Source organism: Xylona heveae (assembly GCF_001619985.1).
Source record: "Xylona heveae TC161 unplaced genomic scaffold L228scaffold_1, whole genome shotgun sequence".
NCBI lineage: Eukaryota > Fungi > Ascomycota > Xylonomycetes > Xylonales > Xylonaceae > Xylona > Xylona heveae.
In genome coordinates this window covers 3,056,339-3,072,988 of record NW_017264193.1, presented here as the reverse complement: position 1 = coordinate 3,072,988, position 16,650 = coordinate 3,056,339, and the positions used below count along the sequence as shown (strand labels likewise).

The 16,650-nt window shown below is 48.2% G+C and overlaps 3 protein-coding genes across 3 annotated transcripts; 2 read left to right on the top strand and 1 right to left on the bottom strand.

Moving 5' to 3' along the window:
• Positions 1 to 3,576: 3,576 nt before the first annotated feature.
• L228DRAFT_21479 (DNase I-like protein) lies at positions 3,577 to 7,289 on the bottom strand. Its single transcript, XM_018330050.1, has 9 exons — positions 6,839 to 7,289; positions 6,543 to 6,762; positions 5,452 to 6,487; positions 5,234 to 5,401; positions 5,107 to 5,183; positions 4,680 to 5,055; positions 4,329 to 4,628; positions 4,169 to 4,278; positions 3,577 to 4,120 (listed from the first exon to the last, which is right to left on the bottom strand). The coding sequence occupies exons 1-9, from the start codon at positions 7,203 to 7,205 to the stop codon at positions 3,658 to 3,660; spliced, it is 3,117 nt and encodes a 1,038-aa protein (XP_018192460.1). The 5' UTR covers positions 7,206 to 7,289; the 3' UTR covers positions 3,577 to 3,657.
• A 774-nt stretch (positions 7,290 to 8,063) lies between these two features.
• Positions 8,064 to 9,505, top strand: L228DRAFT_243448 (hypothetical protein). The gene is made up of 3 exons (XM_018331690.1): positions 8,064 to 8,205; positions 8,267 to 9,212; positions 9,264 to 9,505. Exons 1-3 carry the CDS (start codon positions 8,183 to 8,185, stop codon positions 9,282 to 9,284), a joined length of 990 nt encoding a protein of 329 aa, XP_018192459.1. The 5' UTR covers positions 8,064 to 8,182; the 3' UTR covers positions 9,285 to 9,505.
• A 756-nt stretch (positions 9,506 to 10,261) lies between these two features.
• L228DRAFT_243447 (glycosyltransferase family 20 protein) lies at positions 10,262 to 13,731 on the top strand. Its single transcript, XM_018331689.1, has 4 exons — positions 10,262 to 10,663; positions 10,764 to 12,087; positions 12,142 to 13,465; positions 13,524 to 13,731. Exons 1-4 carry the CDS (start codon positions 10,641 to 10,643, stop codon positions 13,571 to 13,573), a joined length of 2,721 nt encoding a protein of 906 aa, XP_018192458.1. The 5' UTR covers positions 10,262 to 10,640; the 3' UTR covers positions 13,574 to 13,731.
• The last annotated feature ends 2,919 nt before the right edge of the window (positions 13,732 to 16,650 follow it).

Below are 16,650 nucleotides of genomic sequence, written 5' to 3'. Positions count from 1 at the left end.
AAGAAGCGAACAAACGAGGGGCAGAAGGGGGGCAACGGGGGGAAACACAATCGATAAATGATGGGGGCCCAGGCGTCACGCACCTTGTTTTCTTTCCAAAGGTACTTTATCTGAAGATGTGGCTCCGACGAGGGAAAATGAGAGGATGGTTTGCTGTTTTGGCAGTGGTTGATCCGATCAAATCAGAGCCACTTTTGGCTAGGAAGGATCAGCTTTTGAACATGGATCAGTCTTAAGGTTTGGGGCGAGTTGGGAGGTTAGGCACGTGCTGCCACAAAGGTACAAGGCCAGATGTATACAAAAGTAGCGAGGAAAGGATAAGCATAAAAACGAGCAACAAAACAAAAAGAAAATTGACGCACCAAAAGTCCTCCTGTAGGCAGTGTTATTGCGGTCAAGAGTACCAAAGACCCTGAATAAATAGTGACGCGGGTAATGATACCTGATCAGTGAAAACGACAATAATCGTCTACTGGGCGGACCCATGGAACGGTGGGGGATTAGCCGACGGGTACCAATTGAAGCCTTACCGTGCGAGGGTAGGCTAGAAAAGCGACATGACAAGAAAGGAATGAAGAGAGAAATGACACAATAAAAGGAACGGAGCGGTCAAACGTCACGGCCTCTCAGACCCCACTGTGCAACAGCGCAGGAGGGAGGGGGGTGAAGGAGGGGCGATTTTATAGCAAGGGAATAGGAAAAAAAAATATACTCATGGTCGGGAGGGTGGGCTGCCAAAGGGATGATAAAAATTACAGGAAGAATTGAAAGCAAACAAAATGCTGCCAGAAGTAGAGGTGCAGTACTTCCAACGCACTGTCATAAAGAGGCCAAAAGACAGCGCAAAGAGATCAGCAATGAAAATGACTTACAATAGACAATGTCGCTGTCCAGAGGTACAGCTCGTCAATCGTTGGGACTTTTCTTTTTCCTCGTCCTTCACTTGGCGGAAGTTGCCAGGCGCAACGATAAGCTCCGCGACGAGCAAGGAGCCAATCGTAGAAGACGTTTGACACGGCTTCAACCAATAATGATCTCTGATTCTCTCGCTCTTCTTGTTTGCTTCCAGCTATGCTTTGGCCGCTCACAGCAGCAGCTCTTGCTGCCTCCAATAATGGGTGAACAATAGTAATTTCAGTCAAGTTCAGAGGTTTCAGGGCTTCTTTCTGATTCGAATTCGCGACTTTCGAGGTTGGTGGGTCGGGAAGGTATACGGGCACATTCGGGCAACGGCGTTCGGGTGCACGTGGAGAACAGAAATTGGACCTCAAACTCGGTGGCCCAATTGTAGATGGATGATCACGGTGACAAGCAGAGAGATAATCAAAGAGGCTAGAAGTAAACAGCGTCTCACGCAATTCAAAGAGAACCTTTTTTCCCGGGGGACCAGAGAGGCTTGAAATTCGAGGCCTCGTCTGCCATGTACCGGTGCGGGCTTTTTAAGCTGAATGCTGCTATCCACGTAGAGTCATCGCTACCTGATGCTGGGCGCTTGCCATAGTTACAGGGGGCCCTATAAGGCAGCAACCGGATCATGGCCCTCAGTTGCTGGCCCAATAATAGTTCTCCTGCAGAATCATTCTCCCACTTTTTGGTCTTGACCCAAGAACCCCACCCGAGCCCGGCCGAAACAAGCTAAAGGTGATCGCGCCCAAATCCAAGTGGCTTCTGGAGCCTGACGACAATAAATCGGTGCAGCTGGCATTTTGGTCTACCAGTAATAAAAAGATACAATTCTGTGCACTCTAAGACGCAGCCATAACCGCAACGCGCTGATAGAAAATACGATTCTGGACATGCATGCTCCAGGCATACATTGTACTCATACCGAGTAGTGTACGATGGTGATTTCTAAACAAGGGTCCCGGCCCAGCAAAGCCCCCAATCCTCTCTACTGGTGACGGGCGTCTGCAATCTCCTCAACACGCCTCGACAGGTGCCACGTCTCCGTCGTCTGCCACAAACAAGGGTTCTTCCGACAAATGAAATGCATGTCCATCAACACACCGGAAAATTTTCATTTTGGGTGCAGACAATTTCCTGCCTGATGACCTCACTAATCTCAAAAAAATGCGTTGGCAGTAGTTGAAAGCGCGTGGTTCGGATTGTATGTAGTACTTTTGGGCTGCTTTACTCCTCCCTCGATTTTGTGTAGGGGATTCAACAGGCAGCTCATCATCGCCAGCCCAAAGCTCCCGTCACCGCTGACCGGGAGATCATCTTGCCTAAGTCTTTTCAATGCACATGCGGGCCGTTTAGTTAATCTGGGAATCCTGGCTGGTGCCGCCGCCGCCGCCGCCGCCGCTCAGTTGCTTGCTCCGTAAGGCTGATAGGCGCTTGAAATCCCCATTGTTGAAGCAATAGCTTGCATTCCAATCTCGGATGCCATCCCGAGTCACAATATTCTAAACAAAGTCCCGTCTGGAGAGAAAAGGCGGGTTCCTTGCACAAGTGGAATTCTGGGCATAGAACCGCACTACTTGGGCCTTTAGCCACATTGTTGCGGCTCGACTGATGTGACTGTGAATGTCTCGACCCCCGCAATTAATCACCACTTTGCCAAAAGTGGTTGGCCAAAACCCCGCCACGTCCCTGCCCAAGGATTTGCATCCGAAGTTACCTGGATGTCACAAATGTCTCAGCTTCACTCGGACTTGCATCGTGGCAACATGTCGAGATCCCATAAGTTTGCATGGATAGCCTTCCAAACTTCGCTCTGAAAATAAAAGCCCGGAAAGGTCCCCTTCTCTCAGAACCAAAATCAATTGGGCCATCAAGAGGCCGTGAATGAGATTTAATCAAGTCATTGTAAAACGAATACTCATATCTCTGAACCCGTCGAAGCCTGCGGAGAACATAGATCCGAATGCGCGCTGCAGTCTACCAGCAAAATTTTCTCAATGAATCAGCTCGAGAGTCGAGAGCTGTAAGACGCGGCACTGGAGACAGTGTCCAAAACATCTAGGGCATTTTGAAACATGTATATTCTGCAACTAGATATATTTAAAGGGCATCAAGAAGTTCACTGGGGCTGAAGGGGCTGCCAAGAGCTAAGATTGTTAAGTTGATCGTCGTGAACATCCAGAAGACCGGCTGTGGGTCTTCTGGGAGGAAGCGCTGGTATGTCTTCATCGAGAAGACTGGCCGAAGTATTGGAAGTGTTGTGGCTTGTAACTTTTGCACTTGAGCGTGATGATCCAGGACCGGAGAGCCCACCCGCGGCTGCAGAGGGTCCTTCAATCGGGGTCAAACTGGCATCCGATATGCTGTTGTTTCTCGAGGCAAGGCGAGCAGGTTTGTGAGGTACTGGGGGAACTCTGCGCTGCGACGGAGCAGACGCCTGGGAAAAGGTCGAGGCCCTTGATACGGGTCGCAACGGCAATGATAAGTCTTTCGATGAAGCAGTAGTTGGCCTGGGTCCAGGAAGCGCTGGCTTGTCACGGAAAGATGACGCTGAGGATAGACTTGTGTCAGAAAGCTGGCTGCCTGAACGCATCGGCAAAGGCGGTTTTGCCTGCGCAGAAACCCATGTGGGGGCGTCCGAAGTTGCGAATGGGTTTGATGGTCTCTCTTGATTAAGAACAAATCCTGGCTCAGGTGGCTCGATTCTGGAGCGGACCGGTTGCCCTACCAATGTTAGATACCAGTGTTTCGAATCTAGGGGCGCGGATGCTGTCGTTCCCGGAGAAGAGACCGAGCGGCAATGAGGAAGGAGGAAAGGCAAATGAAGAAAGGGCTGAACTTCAAACGGGTGAAGGTGTATCTTAAATTTCCGACAGCGTACATACCATTATCAAGCCACCATTTACGGGTATCAGAGCTAGCGGGAGGGAGACCGGAAGAAATTGCATCATATCCGATCAGGTCTTCTTCTTCGTCGGTATCATCCAGGTCCGTATTAGCTGTAAGCCCTGCAACATCTGCGCGACGCTTCTCGTATATCTGGCGACTCAAATTCTCTTTATATGACTCGTCCACTACATTAACAGTGCATTGAAAAGTAGCATAGACAGGACGGTGATCAGAAAACCGGAGAGGGGCGGCGTTATAGCTCGTCTGACGCAAGTTATCACCTCTCCACAAAACGCGATCACACCATGCCGGAATTCGAGCCTTCTCACTTGGACGAGTCAGTAATGATTCGATTTTTTGAGAACAATCATCTTACGAAGTGTCATATGTATCGGTCCCTCGATCGTATTTGTAAGTGGGCATAAAAGCTGGCGGCTTTTCGGAGTAAAATCGAAAAGCATTGCCTTTAACCATTTGGATATTCAGCTGATATCGATTAGCACAAGAAGTCAAATTACAGAAAATAGATTTCTCACCTGATCGTTGTCGTACAGAGTGTTCAAGTCGCCTGCATTGATAAGCTTGCGCGCCTTTTCGTCGCTGAGGCCTATCCGATAATTAAAATCTCCGAGCCAAATGATCGTATCATGATCATCAATAGATCTATTTCTTTGAAATCGGATGCTATGGCTTATAGTTCGATAGTCACGGTTTCTTTCTTCGTAATTTGCAAATCCCGCGGCAAGATGAGCCGTAACAAAGCACAGCCTCGTGTTTGCAAAATCAAGACGGATGGCCACGGCGCCTTTATTTCCCGCCATTCCAGACATGCCAGTCTGCAACATTGTTAGAAAGTTTTGGTCTTCACGCTTCCAACCAGACCTTACCTTCTTCACGTCACCTTCGACATTTTTGATGTCCCCAAGTACGCTCGATTTAACAAATATTGAAAGCGCAGCGCCAACAAGCTGTCCGCTCCGAAGCAAAACATACTTATCTGAGTCTGCTCTCTCATTCAACGTGTCCTGGACAGCCTGTTCCCACAATAGCCTTCTCCCGGGGTCCGTTGACATAATTTGCTGAGGGCTAAGCTCAACAATTTCCTGGAAACCTACGACGTATATTTCAGGCTGCTGATTGGATATCTCCGAAGTGGGATAAAGCCATGCGGATAGGTCTTCAGATGTTCCTTCGCTCTGACCATTGACATTGAAAGTGCCTATCCAGATATTGATGACTCTCGAAGCAGAGTATTCCAAAGCACTGACCAACGCATCAGCGCAATGATAAGAGAGGTATAATCTCAATGCTTACCGCTTATTCAGTTCACTATTCACATAATCATTGATGGGATCGTAAAGACGAACAGGTGCTTGACCCATGAGGCGGCCCTGCGCATGTTAGAACTGAGACAATCTTTAGATAGAATGATGCAACGTACTAGGAGTAGATCCATTGTATACTGACGAGTCTTGTCTGTAAAATTATTGATATATAATCTGGTCGCGCTCTTCCGAGCATCTGCAAGCGCGCCCGCAAAAGACATCTTCCCACTCCGTGTGAAGGAAGACTTCAGTGCCCCCGTTCCAGCGTATATTCTCGAGAGAGCCTAACAAAATCAGCGAATCTCTTGTTTAGATTGGAAAAAATCTAACTCACATCTCCGTTATCGGCCCAAAGACTCGAATGTCTTAACCAAAAGTCTTGCCTTGCCCGTTCGTTGCGTTGACCAAGAAACGCTTCCAAAGCCATTTGGCTAACGATAGTTTGAATGAGGTTTGTTCGATCTAAACAATCCAAGCAATTCGTCCGAAAGACTCCTTCTTGCTGAAGCACAACAGTAGCCTTTCGCGACACTGGACGATCCTGCCCAACTGCTCCAGGGTGTAACTCCTCAGAGGGGTGATCTACCTCTTCCGTGAGGTAGAATGCGAAACTTTCAGCGGATTCACGGATGATCTGCTTGATAATACTGGCAGCTTCATAGCCAGTGGGCCCACGCGTTTCAGCATGAAAATCGAATTCTGTTAGTTTCAAGAGCTCGAAGGCCCCAGAGGTCCCTTTCTCAACCGAGTTGTTTAGCATGCTATGGCGAACATGATACCTATATCTCTCAGATATCTCAACTTCGCCAGCCTTGTCTTTGCTGAGCAAATTCAATATATGAATGCTTCCAAAGTCCACTTCCAAGCTTTCGAAATGCTTGTCGAATGCTGGTTGAGTAGCTTCTGGAGACCTGGTGATCTGAATTTTCTGTTGGCCTGGGAGAAGGCCAGTTGCCTGTTCCCAGAATATAGGCACAGAACCTCTCACTTGCGCATACGAAAAGCAGAGTCCCGAAGGGGTCCAAAATATCGTCTCAGTCTCAACAAAATTCGCCACATTACCATCATCGTCGATTCCTCGCGCGTTAAACCTCGTTCCAGCTCTCCGGCAAGATAATCTTGAAATAACTGTCAAAGTCGACGGCAGTCCAGAAAGGGCAGTTCCCCGTGCTGGAGAAATGGGTGCGGCAATTGGCATAGTTGCCACGAAGCCACGAATGGCAGATGTAAGTATTTGCGATGCATCCAACGCTTCCTTTTCATGCGATCCTAGGTGAGATCTGAAATTTATAAGTGGTTGGATCATATAAGAGTTCCAAAGGAACCCGTCGTCAAAACTGTTCAGATCAAAAGTCGACGCGTCGATTGGCCTTGAAAAGAATAAGCTTTCCTCGAGCAATCAATACGAGAATGATAACCACAAACCTGTCTTGCAGACGGTTTGTCAAGTCAAAGTCTGTGCTGTAATAGAAAGTTCCACCGCTGAGAAGCTTTTTGAGAGCCAGACACGGGTGCTCCACAACGCCCTCCCGACGTGTTTGATTCGGCTCGTAGTCAAACCCATCTTGTTGCGATAAATTATCTGTCGAATAAGGATTTATTTCGTCGTTCAATACGTGATCGTAATCGGAACTATTTATGCAATCTGGTTCATAGTCAGTGGAATGCAGTCCGAAAAGTGCCTCAATGGTAGATTTGAACGGGAGAATTTGTCCACTTACGGAACTCGACCGAATCTATCCTTTGAACGGTCTCACCAGGCCTGACAGTCGCGACCCTTGTTGCCGCACTAACAACGCAAAGGAAAACATCATTGTTTACGGTAATGAGACCAAGTGTTCCTTTCACAGGCAGAGTGCTCAATGATCTGTAATCCCCTAAGTTGATGGAGTCGAGCCTGGAAAATTCAACGATGCACCTCGGAGCAGCTGGGCTCTGATTTGATGAATGTGACTGAAAGCTCTGCACAGATGCACTTGGAATAGATTCTGTTGATGTAGGACTGTGTCGAAAGACAAGCACATGAGACGAGCTCACGAGTGCGATGGCACGATGGGGGTGGTCGCGCAGATGAATACGCACTGACATTGTAGCTTGACAACAGGGCCTGTTGATTACCACATGAGGATTTTCTAAATGGTTATCATACTAGAAATTAGAGAGATCTTTGTTTGTACCCAATTCTGGTGGCGTATAGTACTGCAAAGAAGCATTAAAGAGGTTTTGCGGACTCAAGGCAATTAAATCACAACCGAATTCACTCGCAGATCGGACCCTTCAACCTTGCGTTGCTTATGACGAACCAACAACAAGCCTTACCATAGCTACTCCGATAATGATGGAGGTCCAGAGATGGGCACTTAAGCGAGGAGCTCTGGCACTGATCCTGTACTCCGGCAGGACCTGACGATTCAGACTCTACAGGCATGTAATTCAGCGAAATGTATCATGCTGTTAATTGATTGACTTGGGATTCCACCAATAATCTCCAGAAGAAAACATCCTTCATTATAAGAAAACACGGGAATAGGACCATCGAGAGCAGATTGTGGTGACAAGCCATCACAACCCATCAATCGTGCGTAGGCTGCACTACCAGAGTACCAACCAAATCTTCAATTATTACCCTGCCGTTGGTATTCTTCGGATGAGGGGCGCAATCGCCGCTCACAACCTGGTAGCTGTAGAGTCCATCCTCTAAAGCATGTCCAATAATTTCCCCCTTCTTTTCAAAACCTGGAGCGTCGAAATGTTTTGCGCTGCCGCGGTACTGAGGTATAACATCTAAGATGCCACGACAATTATCTTATCTTTTTAGCGACATCTCGCGGGAAACGCTGTTCCCAATATAGTCAAGCGTTATCCCCAATCGGGCCCTTACCAAGCAAGCGAAAAAAAAGTCAAGGTCAACCCCATCTATCTTGTAGCCACCCGGCCACACAACTTGCTTTATGATCCAAATTTTGGACTGTGAGACTTGCCAAGGACCAGTTTGGGACATATATGATGCTTTGTGTTTGAATTGATATATCAATCTTCTTTCAGTTGACCTTTTATTCTTAAATATGGGACTGTCCGGTCCGCGCAAGTACGTTTATCAGGAGAAAACGACTCCGCTTTATATGACTTGGACGAACTGACTATTATAGGCGGACTAAATTTTCCTATGACCCTAATAACACAGCATGGGCACGGTCAACAGAGACTTTCGGACATAAGATGCTCACTCGCCACGGATGGCAGCCGGGACAGCTGCTTGGTGCGACGAATGCGCCTCACGCCGAGTTTCATACTTCGGCGAACGCCTCCCATATCCGCGTAACCCTGAAAGACGATACTCTTGGGTTAGGAGCAAAACGTGGTAGCGGGCAAGGAGCAGGTGAATGCACCGGACTTGATGTGTTCCAGGGCCTGCTTGGCCGGTTGAATGGAAAGAGCGACGGAGAGCTCGAAAAGGAAGAGAAGTCGAGGGCTGACCTGAAGCGCGTGCTTTATGCTGAACGTCGCTGGGGCTTGATTCAATTTGTTCGAGGCGGCTTATTAGTTGGCGACAAAATCGAGAATCCAAGTGAAGAAATTACGAAAGCTCCCGAAAGCCGAGCCGCCGCTGAAAAAGGAGTTTCAACTGGTGAGGTGGAAATGAGAGACGGCGACAAAGAATCTCAAGAGCGCCGAGACTCGTCCGATTCCGATATCAAAGACTCCCGAGATAAGGACAAGAAGAAGAGGAAGGAGAAGAAGAAAAAGAAGAGTAAGAGCAGCGACGAGGACAATGGTTCAACCCGCTCTGGAGAAAGGGAGGAGAAGAGGAAACGCAAAATGGAGAGACGTGCGAAAAAGGAGGCCAAGAGAATTAAACGGCAGCAACGCGCGAGCCGTGAAACGACAGGATCAGATGTTGAGATGAGCTCGTCTTCTGATCAGTTGAATAAGGGCGATAATGAGTCAGTGGTGACTTCAAGAGAAGCGTCTAAAGCCCCGCAAAGTTCAATGTCACAACAACCAATCTCATTTGCCGCAGGAAGGCATGCAGTCAGACAACGGTATATTCGACAGAAGAAAATGGCTTCTATGGATTCTAGGGCCCTCAATGAGGTAACTCTTCCTTTTGAAATGTTGTTTGGCGGCAGGAGCTAACAGTTGCAGATTTTCATGGTCAAAGCTTAGACTTTGCATTTGATACCCAGGAAGCTCCAATGACAGTAGCATTTAACCGGATACAGGCCATCTAGATATAGAATAATGCATTTTAAAGGCGCAAGTTTGGCAAAGCTTAGTTTCTCATTTCCTCACTTTGGAGTTTCCGGTCGAGCAATCTTTTGTTCCTTAAATATATATAGAGGTTGGATGGACTACTACTCACCAATTTTATTATATTCATACTCGATTTGAGGTTAAGAGCTCTGGACTGCAAGAACAAATGCGAAACAGGGCGCCGCTAGCACATACATCTTATCCGCATTACCAGCGGCCCGTTTGGCATTAAATGACTGGTCATACAATACTTGATCTACTTCTATGGTGACACGTCATTCAACGCGGTAACAGCTTTTTACAACCCTGGAGAGGCGGCAGTATTTGCGTAACAGCGCGATTTTGGAGAGACTCGTTCAATGTAACAGATTCTCCCACAGTTGCGCTTGGGCAGCTAATCAGATAGTTTAAGGAAAGGTGAGAAGCAAAAGTGACTGAAATAGCCCATAAACCCACTTATGAAAGCTACTCGACGTAGGATGTGTCCCGTGATCATACGGTCCTACGTGATGTTGTTGTACTTGGCATCAATGAAGCTACCCACTGATTACTGGCAGCGCGCAAGCTACGAGTGAAGCAAAAGATGTTACAGACACGATGTATCGTAAGACCAGCGTGCCCTTTAAAGATGGAAGACAACGTAAAGGATACTAAAACATGGTAAATCGATGCGTGACGAGAAGATGCTGGAAGAGATGAGTGGAGCTCATAGACCAAGGAGACGTTTGAAAAGAGTATCCAGAATTTCCCCCATCTGCACTTTTAGCGATGACGCTGCAGGGTTTTGAACCAATCCCCGCACGGGAAAGCATGATTTGGTTCCCTGTTTCGCTAAGTCTTACCGACCAACTTACGATGGAGTTAGGTAGCGTCGACATCACCTCAGGGTACACAGTTTAACCGTCAAGCCACCATCACGAAAGCTGTTTTTGGCCCTAAAGCGCTTCTTGCTGTACAAATGAGTGGTTTTCTGCTGAGCATGTTCTCTGCTCACTGACTCTGGTTGGACAACACACCCTTATATTATCTCTACTACTTCTTTTTATCCCTCAATCTTCTCTGCAATCATTGAAACCCAGAAGCTTGTCCAGCTGTCTGGCCGCGCCGCTTCTCCCCGCGAAAAGCGCTGCAACTATTCCCTCCCCCACATTCTCACCTCCCCGCAGTCGCCGGCTGTCGTTCTTCTCCCAATTGCCAGATCTCGCATAACGTAAGAATCCGCACCGGCAGAATCTTTTTACTGAAAGTCAGCAATCTCATTACTGCATCATGACTGTCATTGTGGCTTCACTGTAAGTTTGCCTTTTCTTTCATACCTAGAGCTATTGAATACGCGACACAAGAGAACCCAAAAAACATTCGTGGATCCTACACTGACTTTATTTTGAATAGCACCCTTCCTTATACCATACACTTTGATATTCCAGTCCCGTCTCGCAGGCCAAGTCCGCCGCGACGGCAGAATACCAACCTTCGACAAGATCAAAACAATCATGAACCGCCTAGTTTACTCCGTAACCAATCCAGTCAAGGTCCGACACCGCCGGCCACTCCAGGCATTGATGGCGATCACCAGGAATTCTTCTCAAAGCCACCTGCCCTCCCGCCGGCGATCAAAAAGGAACTCCGTAGCGGCTCTATCGCAACAAGTGAATCCCATTCTCCTCGCTGGAACGTGACGCAGTTCAACCAGCCTCGCTCGAGAGCCAGTTCACCACCACCCGCTTCGATTCTGAAGCACGCGAAGATTGTGGAAAAGGCTAGAACGGATGCTCTGAGAAGGAGGAGATCTGTTGCTCGTGCTTCGGTTTCCAGTCACGACCAGCTCATCCAAACCGCTGATTGGACAGTGGTGCCAGCCGAAGGGGGCAACGGCGGTCTCAAAAATGCCATTCGTGCGGCCTCCAAGGCCGGAAAACTCGATGACAAAACCTGGGTGGGTACTCTGGGGATGCCGACAGACGCATTAGAAGATTCTCAAAAGACTGAGATCGAGGACAAACTCATCAACGAAAATGATTGCATTCCGGTTTTTGTGACTGATAGCGATTTCGATGGTCACTATTCCCACTATTGCAAGACAATTCTTTGGCCTGTCTTTCATTATCAGATTCCCGATAATCCAAAAAGCAAGGCTTACGAAGACCATTCTTGGGTCTACTATGTCAAAATTAACCAAGCATTTGCCGATCGCATTGTCAAACACTACAAGCGCGGTGATGTCATTTGGGTCCATGATTATCACCTTCTTCTTGTGCCTGCTATGGTCCGGAAACAGCTCCCTGATGCGCAGATTGGCTTCTTTTTGCATGTGGCTTTCCCATCATCTGAAGTTTTCCGTTGCCTTGCGGTACGGAAAGAACTTCTAGAAGGTCTCCTGGGCGCCAATCTTATTGGCTTTCAGACGGAAGAGTACTGTTATCATTTCTTGCAGACTTGCAGTCGGTTGCTCTGTGTTGAGGCTACCAGTGATGGCGTGCAGTTGGAAGACCGCTTTGTCAATATTATCAATCTGCCAATTGGCATTGATCCCGTTGCTTTGGATGAAAGACGTGCAACAACGACAGTTGCGGCGTGGCTGCAAGTCATTCAGGAACGTTATCGCGGAAAGTTTCTCATTGTCGCTCGGGACAAGCTGGATCACGTCCGAGGAGTCAGACAGAAGCTACTAGCTTATGAGTTGTTCCTTAACAAATATCCGGAATATCGTGGCAAGGTAATTTAGATCTCCCTTCAATAGACCTTGGTTCACTGTGCTGATCTCTTGCAGGTCGTTCTTCTTCAAGTTGCAACGTCCACGACTGAGCAAGCCGAACTAGATGCTACAGTCTCTGATATTATTACCCGAGTCAACTCGTCCTTCGCGACCCTCGCACATCAGCCACTTGTCTTCCTAAAACAGGACATTGGGTTTCCACAGTACTTGGCTTTGTGCACAGTTGCAAATGCTCTTATGATTACAAGCCTTCGTGAGGGAATGAATCTCACCAGCCACGAGTTTCTATGCTGCCAAGATGGAAGGTATACGGAGAATAAGCATGGGTCTTTGATTCTTAGCGAGTTTACTGGAAGTGCGAACGTATTCGGCGGCGCAGAGCTTTCGGTAAATCCATGGGATTATCGAAAGTGCGCTGAAGCCATCAAGACTGCGATCGAGATGTCTCCAGAGGAGAAGGATGAACGATGGAATGCTCTCCATAAGATTGTGATGCATCACACCGCCGCCCACTGGTGCACGAGCTTTATCGAGCAGCTGTCAAGCGTTTGGAAAGAGCAGGCCGCCCGAGAAACCATTTCGATTCCCCGGCTCTCTGTCGGTGCACTTGGCGAGAAATATCGAAAGGCCGAGAGGCGGTTGTTCATTCTTGATTACGAGGGAACTCTTGCTCCTTACGGCTCTCCGGCTAGTATGGTCCTCACAAGCTCGCAACGCACGCTAGATGTACTCAACGATCTTCTCCTTGACGATAAGAACATTGTCTATGTTATGTCTGGTCGTCAACCTGAGGACCTCCATAGCATGTTCCGTCGTGTGCCCGATTTGGGTCTCATCGCTGAGCGGGGATGCTTCGTCCGCGAATTTGGCAAGGAAGAGTTTCATGAGATGGGGAACCTCAAAGAGATGTCTGCTTGGAAGGAAGACGTTCGCGGCATCTTGGATTACTATCGGGAGCGGACCGAGGGAAGCTGGGTCGAAGAGCGACATTGTTCGTTGACCTTTCACTATAGCAGCGCTGACGACCCTCAAGCGGCCGCTCGACAGGCCGGGGATTGCGTCAACCACATCAACGATGCTTGCGAGAGCCAACGGGTTCACGCCATTCCCGTGGACAAGTCGGTGCTTGTCGAACCCATGGACTGGAGTAAGGGCACGGCTGCGCTGCATGTGTTTGACCTTCTCAAACAAGCATGTGCTGCCGACGGGTCGAAGATGCCCGACTTTTTGATGGTCGTCGGCGATGATCGTGAGGACGAGCCGATATTCAGATGGGCAAATAGGCTTGCGCAGACTGGGATTGTGCGCGATGTCAGTACCGTCAGTGTTGGATCACGGAATACGGAAGCAATGTCTACATTGACACAGGGAGTGACTGGTTAGCTTTTGCCCACATAATCTGGTTGATAACTCTGCCATACTAACTTTGCATCTAGGTGTTCTTACTGTGCTTGGCAAACTGGCATCTTTTTCTGACGTGCAGTAATTGTTTTCACATTTTCAAGGAGTTGGCTGGCTAGCGGGCTGAGAATCATGGACAATACGCCATCTGTTCTGATTCCCCCAATGCTCTCATGTCGCTGCAATGCAGACACGACAGTCACGAGCAGATGGATTAACGAGTTTGAGCATATGAAGCGTCCTTGAATGATTACATTTAGCTTTGCGCCTAGCGCTTTTTGCATTAATCAAAAATTGTTATTCCTCGAATAACTCATACCATCGTCTAAGGATCTGTGGAAGAGGCAGTAGAAGTAAATGCACAAATGGTACGTTTTATGGTCTGTTGTGGTCTACTGAGGATATAAGTGAAACGAGCAAGGCGACAATTAAGGTAACCAACCCCTCTTCAATCTTCTTCCGCCTGGGACCCGACATTTTTTTGCAGGAACACGCGACCTGCTCTCTACCCGTATTTGAGACGACGGGGAATGCAGAAGCAAATGCTGCTGCAAAGAACCCTCCCCTCCCCCCAGCTCGTGGATATGCACTCGGCGGCAAGAAAAAAGAAAGAAGGTCTTTGCAGCTTGCTCAAATCCACGCACAGACCGGCCCACGACAGCCTTCCCTCTTCAAACTGCAAAGAGAAATCCCCAGGATCATCCCTTTAGCGATTATAGTAAAAGAAGAAGGGTCAACATACTATGAAATGGATCAAATGATTCGATAAGTCTAGATGATGGATGAAAATGTTTGGACCCTGATTGGATAGCGCCAGGGTGAGTGGCCATGCACCCAAGTGATATGCGTGGCTCGGGCGCTTTCCCCGCATATGCGGCACGGGTAATTTGTTGCCGACGGCCAGCGATAGGGGACCAGCCTCTTGAGAAATGTTCCATTCATATTGGGAGTTTGTTTTGTGACTTTGAATTGGGACACAACGGATAAGATGACCCCAGACATGTTTATGCTTAAGGTGCTTACCTTATGGTATAGAGTAATAATCCGTATTTTCTGCATTTATCAGCAAGGAACTGTCATAATATGCAGTCCTTAACTCCGACCCCGTCCCCGTGCGGCTTCAACTCGAAAGCCGTTTAAGAGATGCCGTGGTTTCTCAGCCACGGGTGATCACTCTCCGAGGACACGGTCACATTCTGCGCAATTGTTGGCTCTTGGCCTTGGCTCCATTCTAACGCCGAGCCAGATGCAAATGAGAAGATTACAATGACAAATCTACAGTGAAAAGAATGAGTATTGTGTACGGTATTTTCGTTGAATGCCAAGTATGCATTTATCCATATTTGACCTTCAAATATGCACGCTTCATGCCCGTAAAAACGTGTGTGACGATGCTTTCGGATCGCAGATAGATACGGAGTGTACAACAGGATCGGGGACGGGACCGGCGGATGTGGATACACGCGTGAACTGCTCTCTTTTTTGCAGCGCTCAAACCCTTGCCCAGCTTGGGCATAGCGCGTTGAGCCGGGGCGTCGACCGACAATATCCAAGTAATATAACTACGGAGTAGAGCAAACTACTAAGATTCATATGGGACTAAATACTGTTTGCCAAGTTCCTCTGCCATGCCGAATTAATCCTAGACAAAAAGTATCGTAGTATACGGAGTAACTGCCATCCTTTATTGCTTATAGCAGAGCCGGGCATGGGCAAGTTGAGTTTGAGCGAGGTGAAGCTAAAATGACTAGGTTTACGACTGGCAGCATGGGCTTGTCTACAGAGGACGAATGACGGCAAGCTGTTTCTCAGCGTGGGTGTACGACAAACTGCGTCGGGTGGGCCATTCCTAGGATGGCGTTTGCGTTTGCCAGTGCGTGCTTGGAATGGCTACGGAGCTAAAGGGGACAATAATGGGCCAAAGGCGATAGAGTCCCTTAGCCCCGTCAGGCCGCACACACTGAGGTTCCCCCCTCCATCATCCGCGGAGTTTGAAAGGAACCAACGGACACCGAGACACTTGACCAATGAGACCAGCTGTCCCGAAGCTTATTCAGTGGAGAACACCCGCTGGAGCTCTAAGATAAACATCCTTGAGATGCCGACTGGGAGGGTGCTGAATAATGTCTGTCAGCATGAAACTTAGAGATGCAAGTACTTGTCGTAGTTTGGAAATAATCAAGGTAGTGATTACTCGTAGAGGCTTAGAAATACAAAGACAATCGAGCCGTAATTGAAAGACGAGACGTCTCAACATTTGATGATTAGTATGATGGCAGTGATACAGGCAACATGTGAAATGCAGGAGCCCACTGATCAACATCAAACAGAACGCGCGTCGGGGTTTAGAGACGGGTGCCACAGGCTGTATTCAACCAAGAACTAGGTATGGGGAGTGACTCGCAATATCTCTCTATATGTAAAGTACCTTGGGATGAAGCAAAGATCAGCAACGAGGCGAGGCGCGATAAAGTGAGACATGATAGCAAAAGATGGGCTGCCGATCATCCGCCCGGATTCATCATCGTTGTCATTGATCGTCTACCCGCCTATGACTGTTGTGCTGTAACTACTCCTCTGTGACAAAAGGTTCTTATTATTATGATTACAGAGGTGAATTATCGGAATTGGCTTCTTGGATCATTCCGTGACTATCGTTTCATACCTCAGACCATAAAACCTTCTTATGCCCGTCCGCCACCCACACCAACGGACAACCCTCGCATCCGTTCCCATACAGGCGTACCCCAGTTTACTCACCGACAGCACTTGATTTACTTACCTACTTACCTGCAAAGGTAGTTACTCTAAGGTTTACAAAGTTAGTGAGACGCATAACTAATGCATCTCTCCCCCATACCCAACTCTACAGTGACCAAGTCAATTATTATCCCATCCCCCACCACATCGTCGACCACGACGACGACGCACACCCACGACACCCACCGGACACACCAAGCTACCCTTTCGCTTCCATCATCATCATCATTCCATCTTCCCACCCCATCCCCCCCGCCCCCCTCGTTCACGACTACTGCTGTGAACCTTCAACCCATATAGTCCTCCTCCCCTCCTCTTCACCTTCTTCCTCTTGTTCCTCCTCTTCAGTCTTCATCTTTCCCTCACTGCAACGTCCAATTTGACCACAACACTGTTACCTTA

What these genes read in the sequence shown, in the direction of transcription:
- L228DRAFT_21479 (XM_018330050.1), bottom strand. Translation starts at nt 7,205, where the DNA reads ATGTCAGTGCGTATTCATCTGCGCGACCACCCCCATCGTGCCATCGCA. An exon ending in GATAGATTCGGTCGAGTTCC is followed by an intron (nt 6,763 to 6,838) that starts GTAAGTGGACAA and finishes ACTATGAACCAG; the next exon opens with ATTGCATAAATAGTTCCGAT. An exon ending in TCGAAGGTGACGTGAAGAAG is followed by an intron (nt 4,629 to 4,679) that starts GTAAGGTCTGGT and finishes ACAATGTTGCAG; the next exon opens with ACTGGCATGTCTGGAATGGC.
- L228DRAFT_243448 (XM_018331690.1), top strand. Translation starts at nt 8,183, where the DNA reads ATGGGACTGTCCGGTCCGCGCAA. An exon ending in GGACTGTCCGGTCCGCGCAA is followed by an intron (nt 8,206 to 8,266) that starts GTACGTTTATCA and finishes TGACTATTATAG; the next exon opens with GCGGACTAAATTTTCCTATG. An exon ending in ATTCTAGGGCCCTCAATGAG is followed by an intron (nt 9,213 to 9,263) that starts GTAACTCTTCCT and finishes TAACAGTTGCAG; the next exon opens with ATTTTCATGGTCAAAGCTTA.
- L228DRAFT_243447 (XM_018331689.1), top strand. Translation starts at nt 10,641, where the DNA reads ATGACTGTCATTGTGGCTTCACT. An exon ending in ATCCGGAATATCGTGGCAAG is followed by an intron (nt 12,088 to 12,141) that starts GTAATTTAGATC and finishes GATCTCTTGCAG; the next exon opens with GTCGTTCTTCTTCAAGTTGC. An exon ending in ATTGACACAGGGAGTGACTG is followed by an intron (nt 13,466 to 13,523) that starts GTTAGCTTTTGC and finishes CTTTGCATCTAG; the next exon opens with GTGTTCTTACTGTGCTTGGC.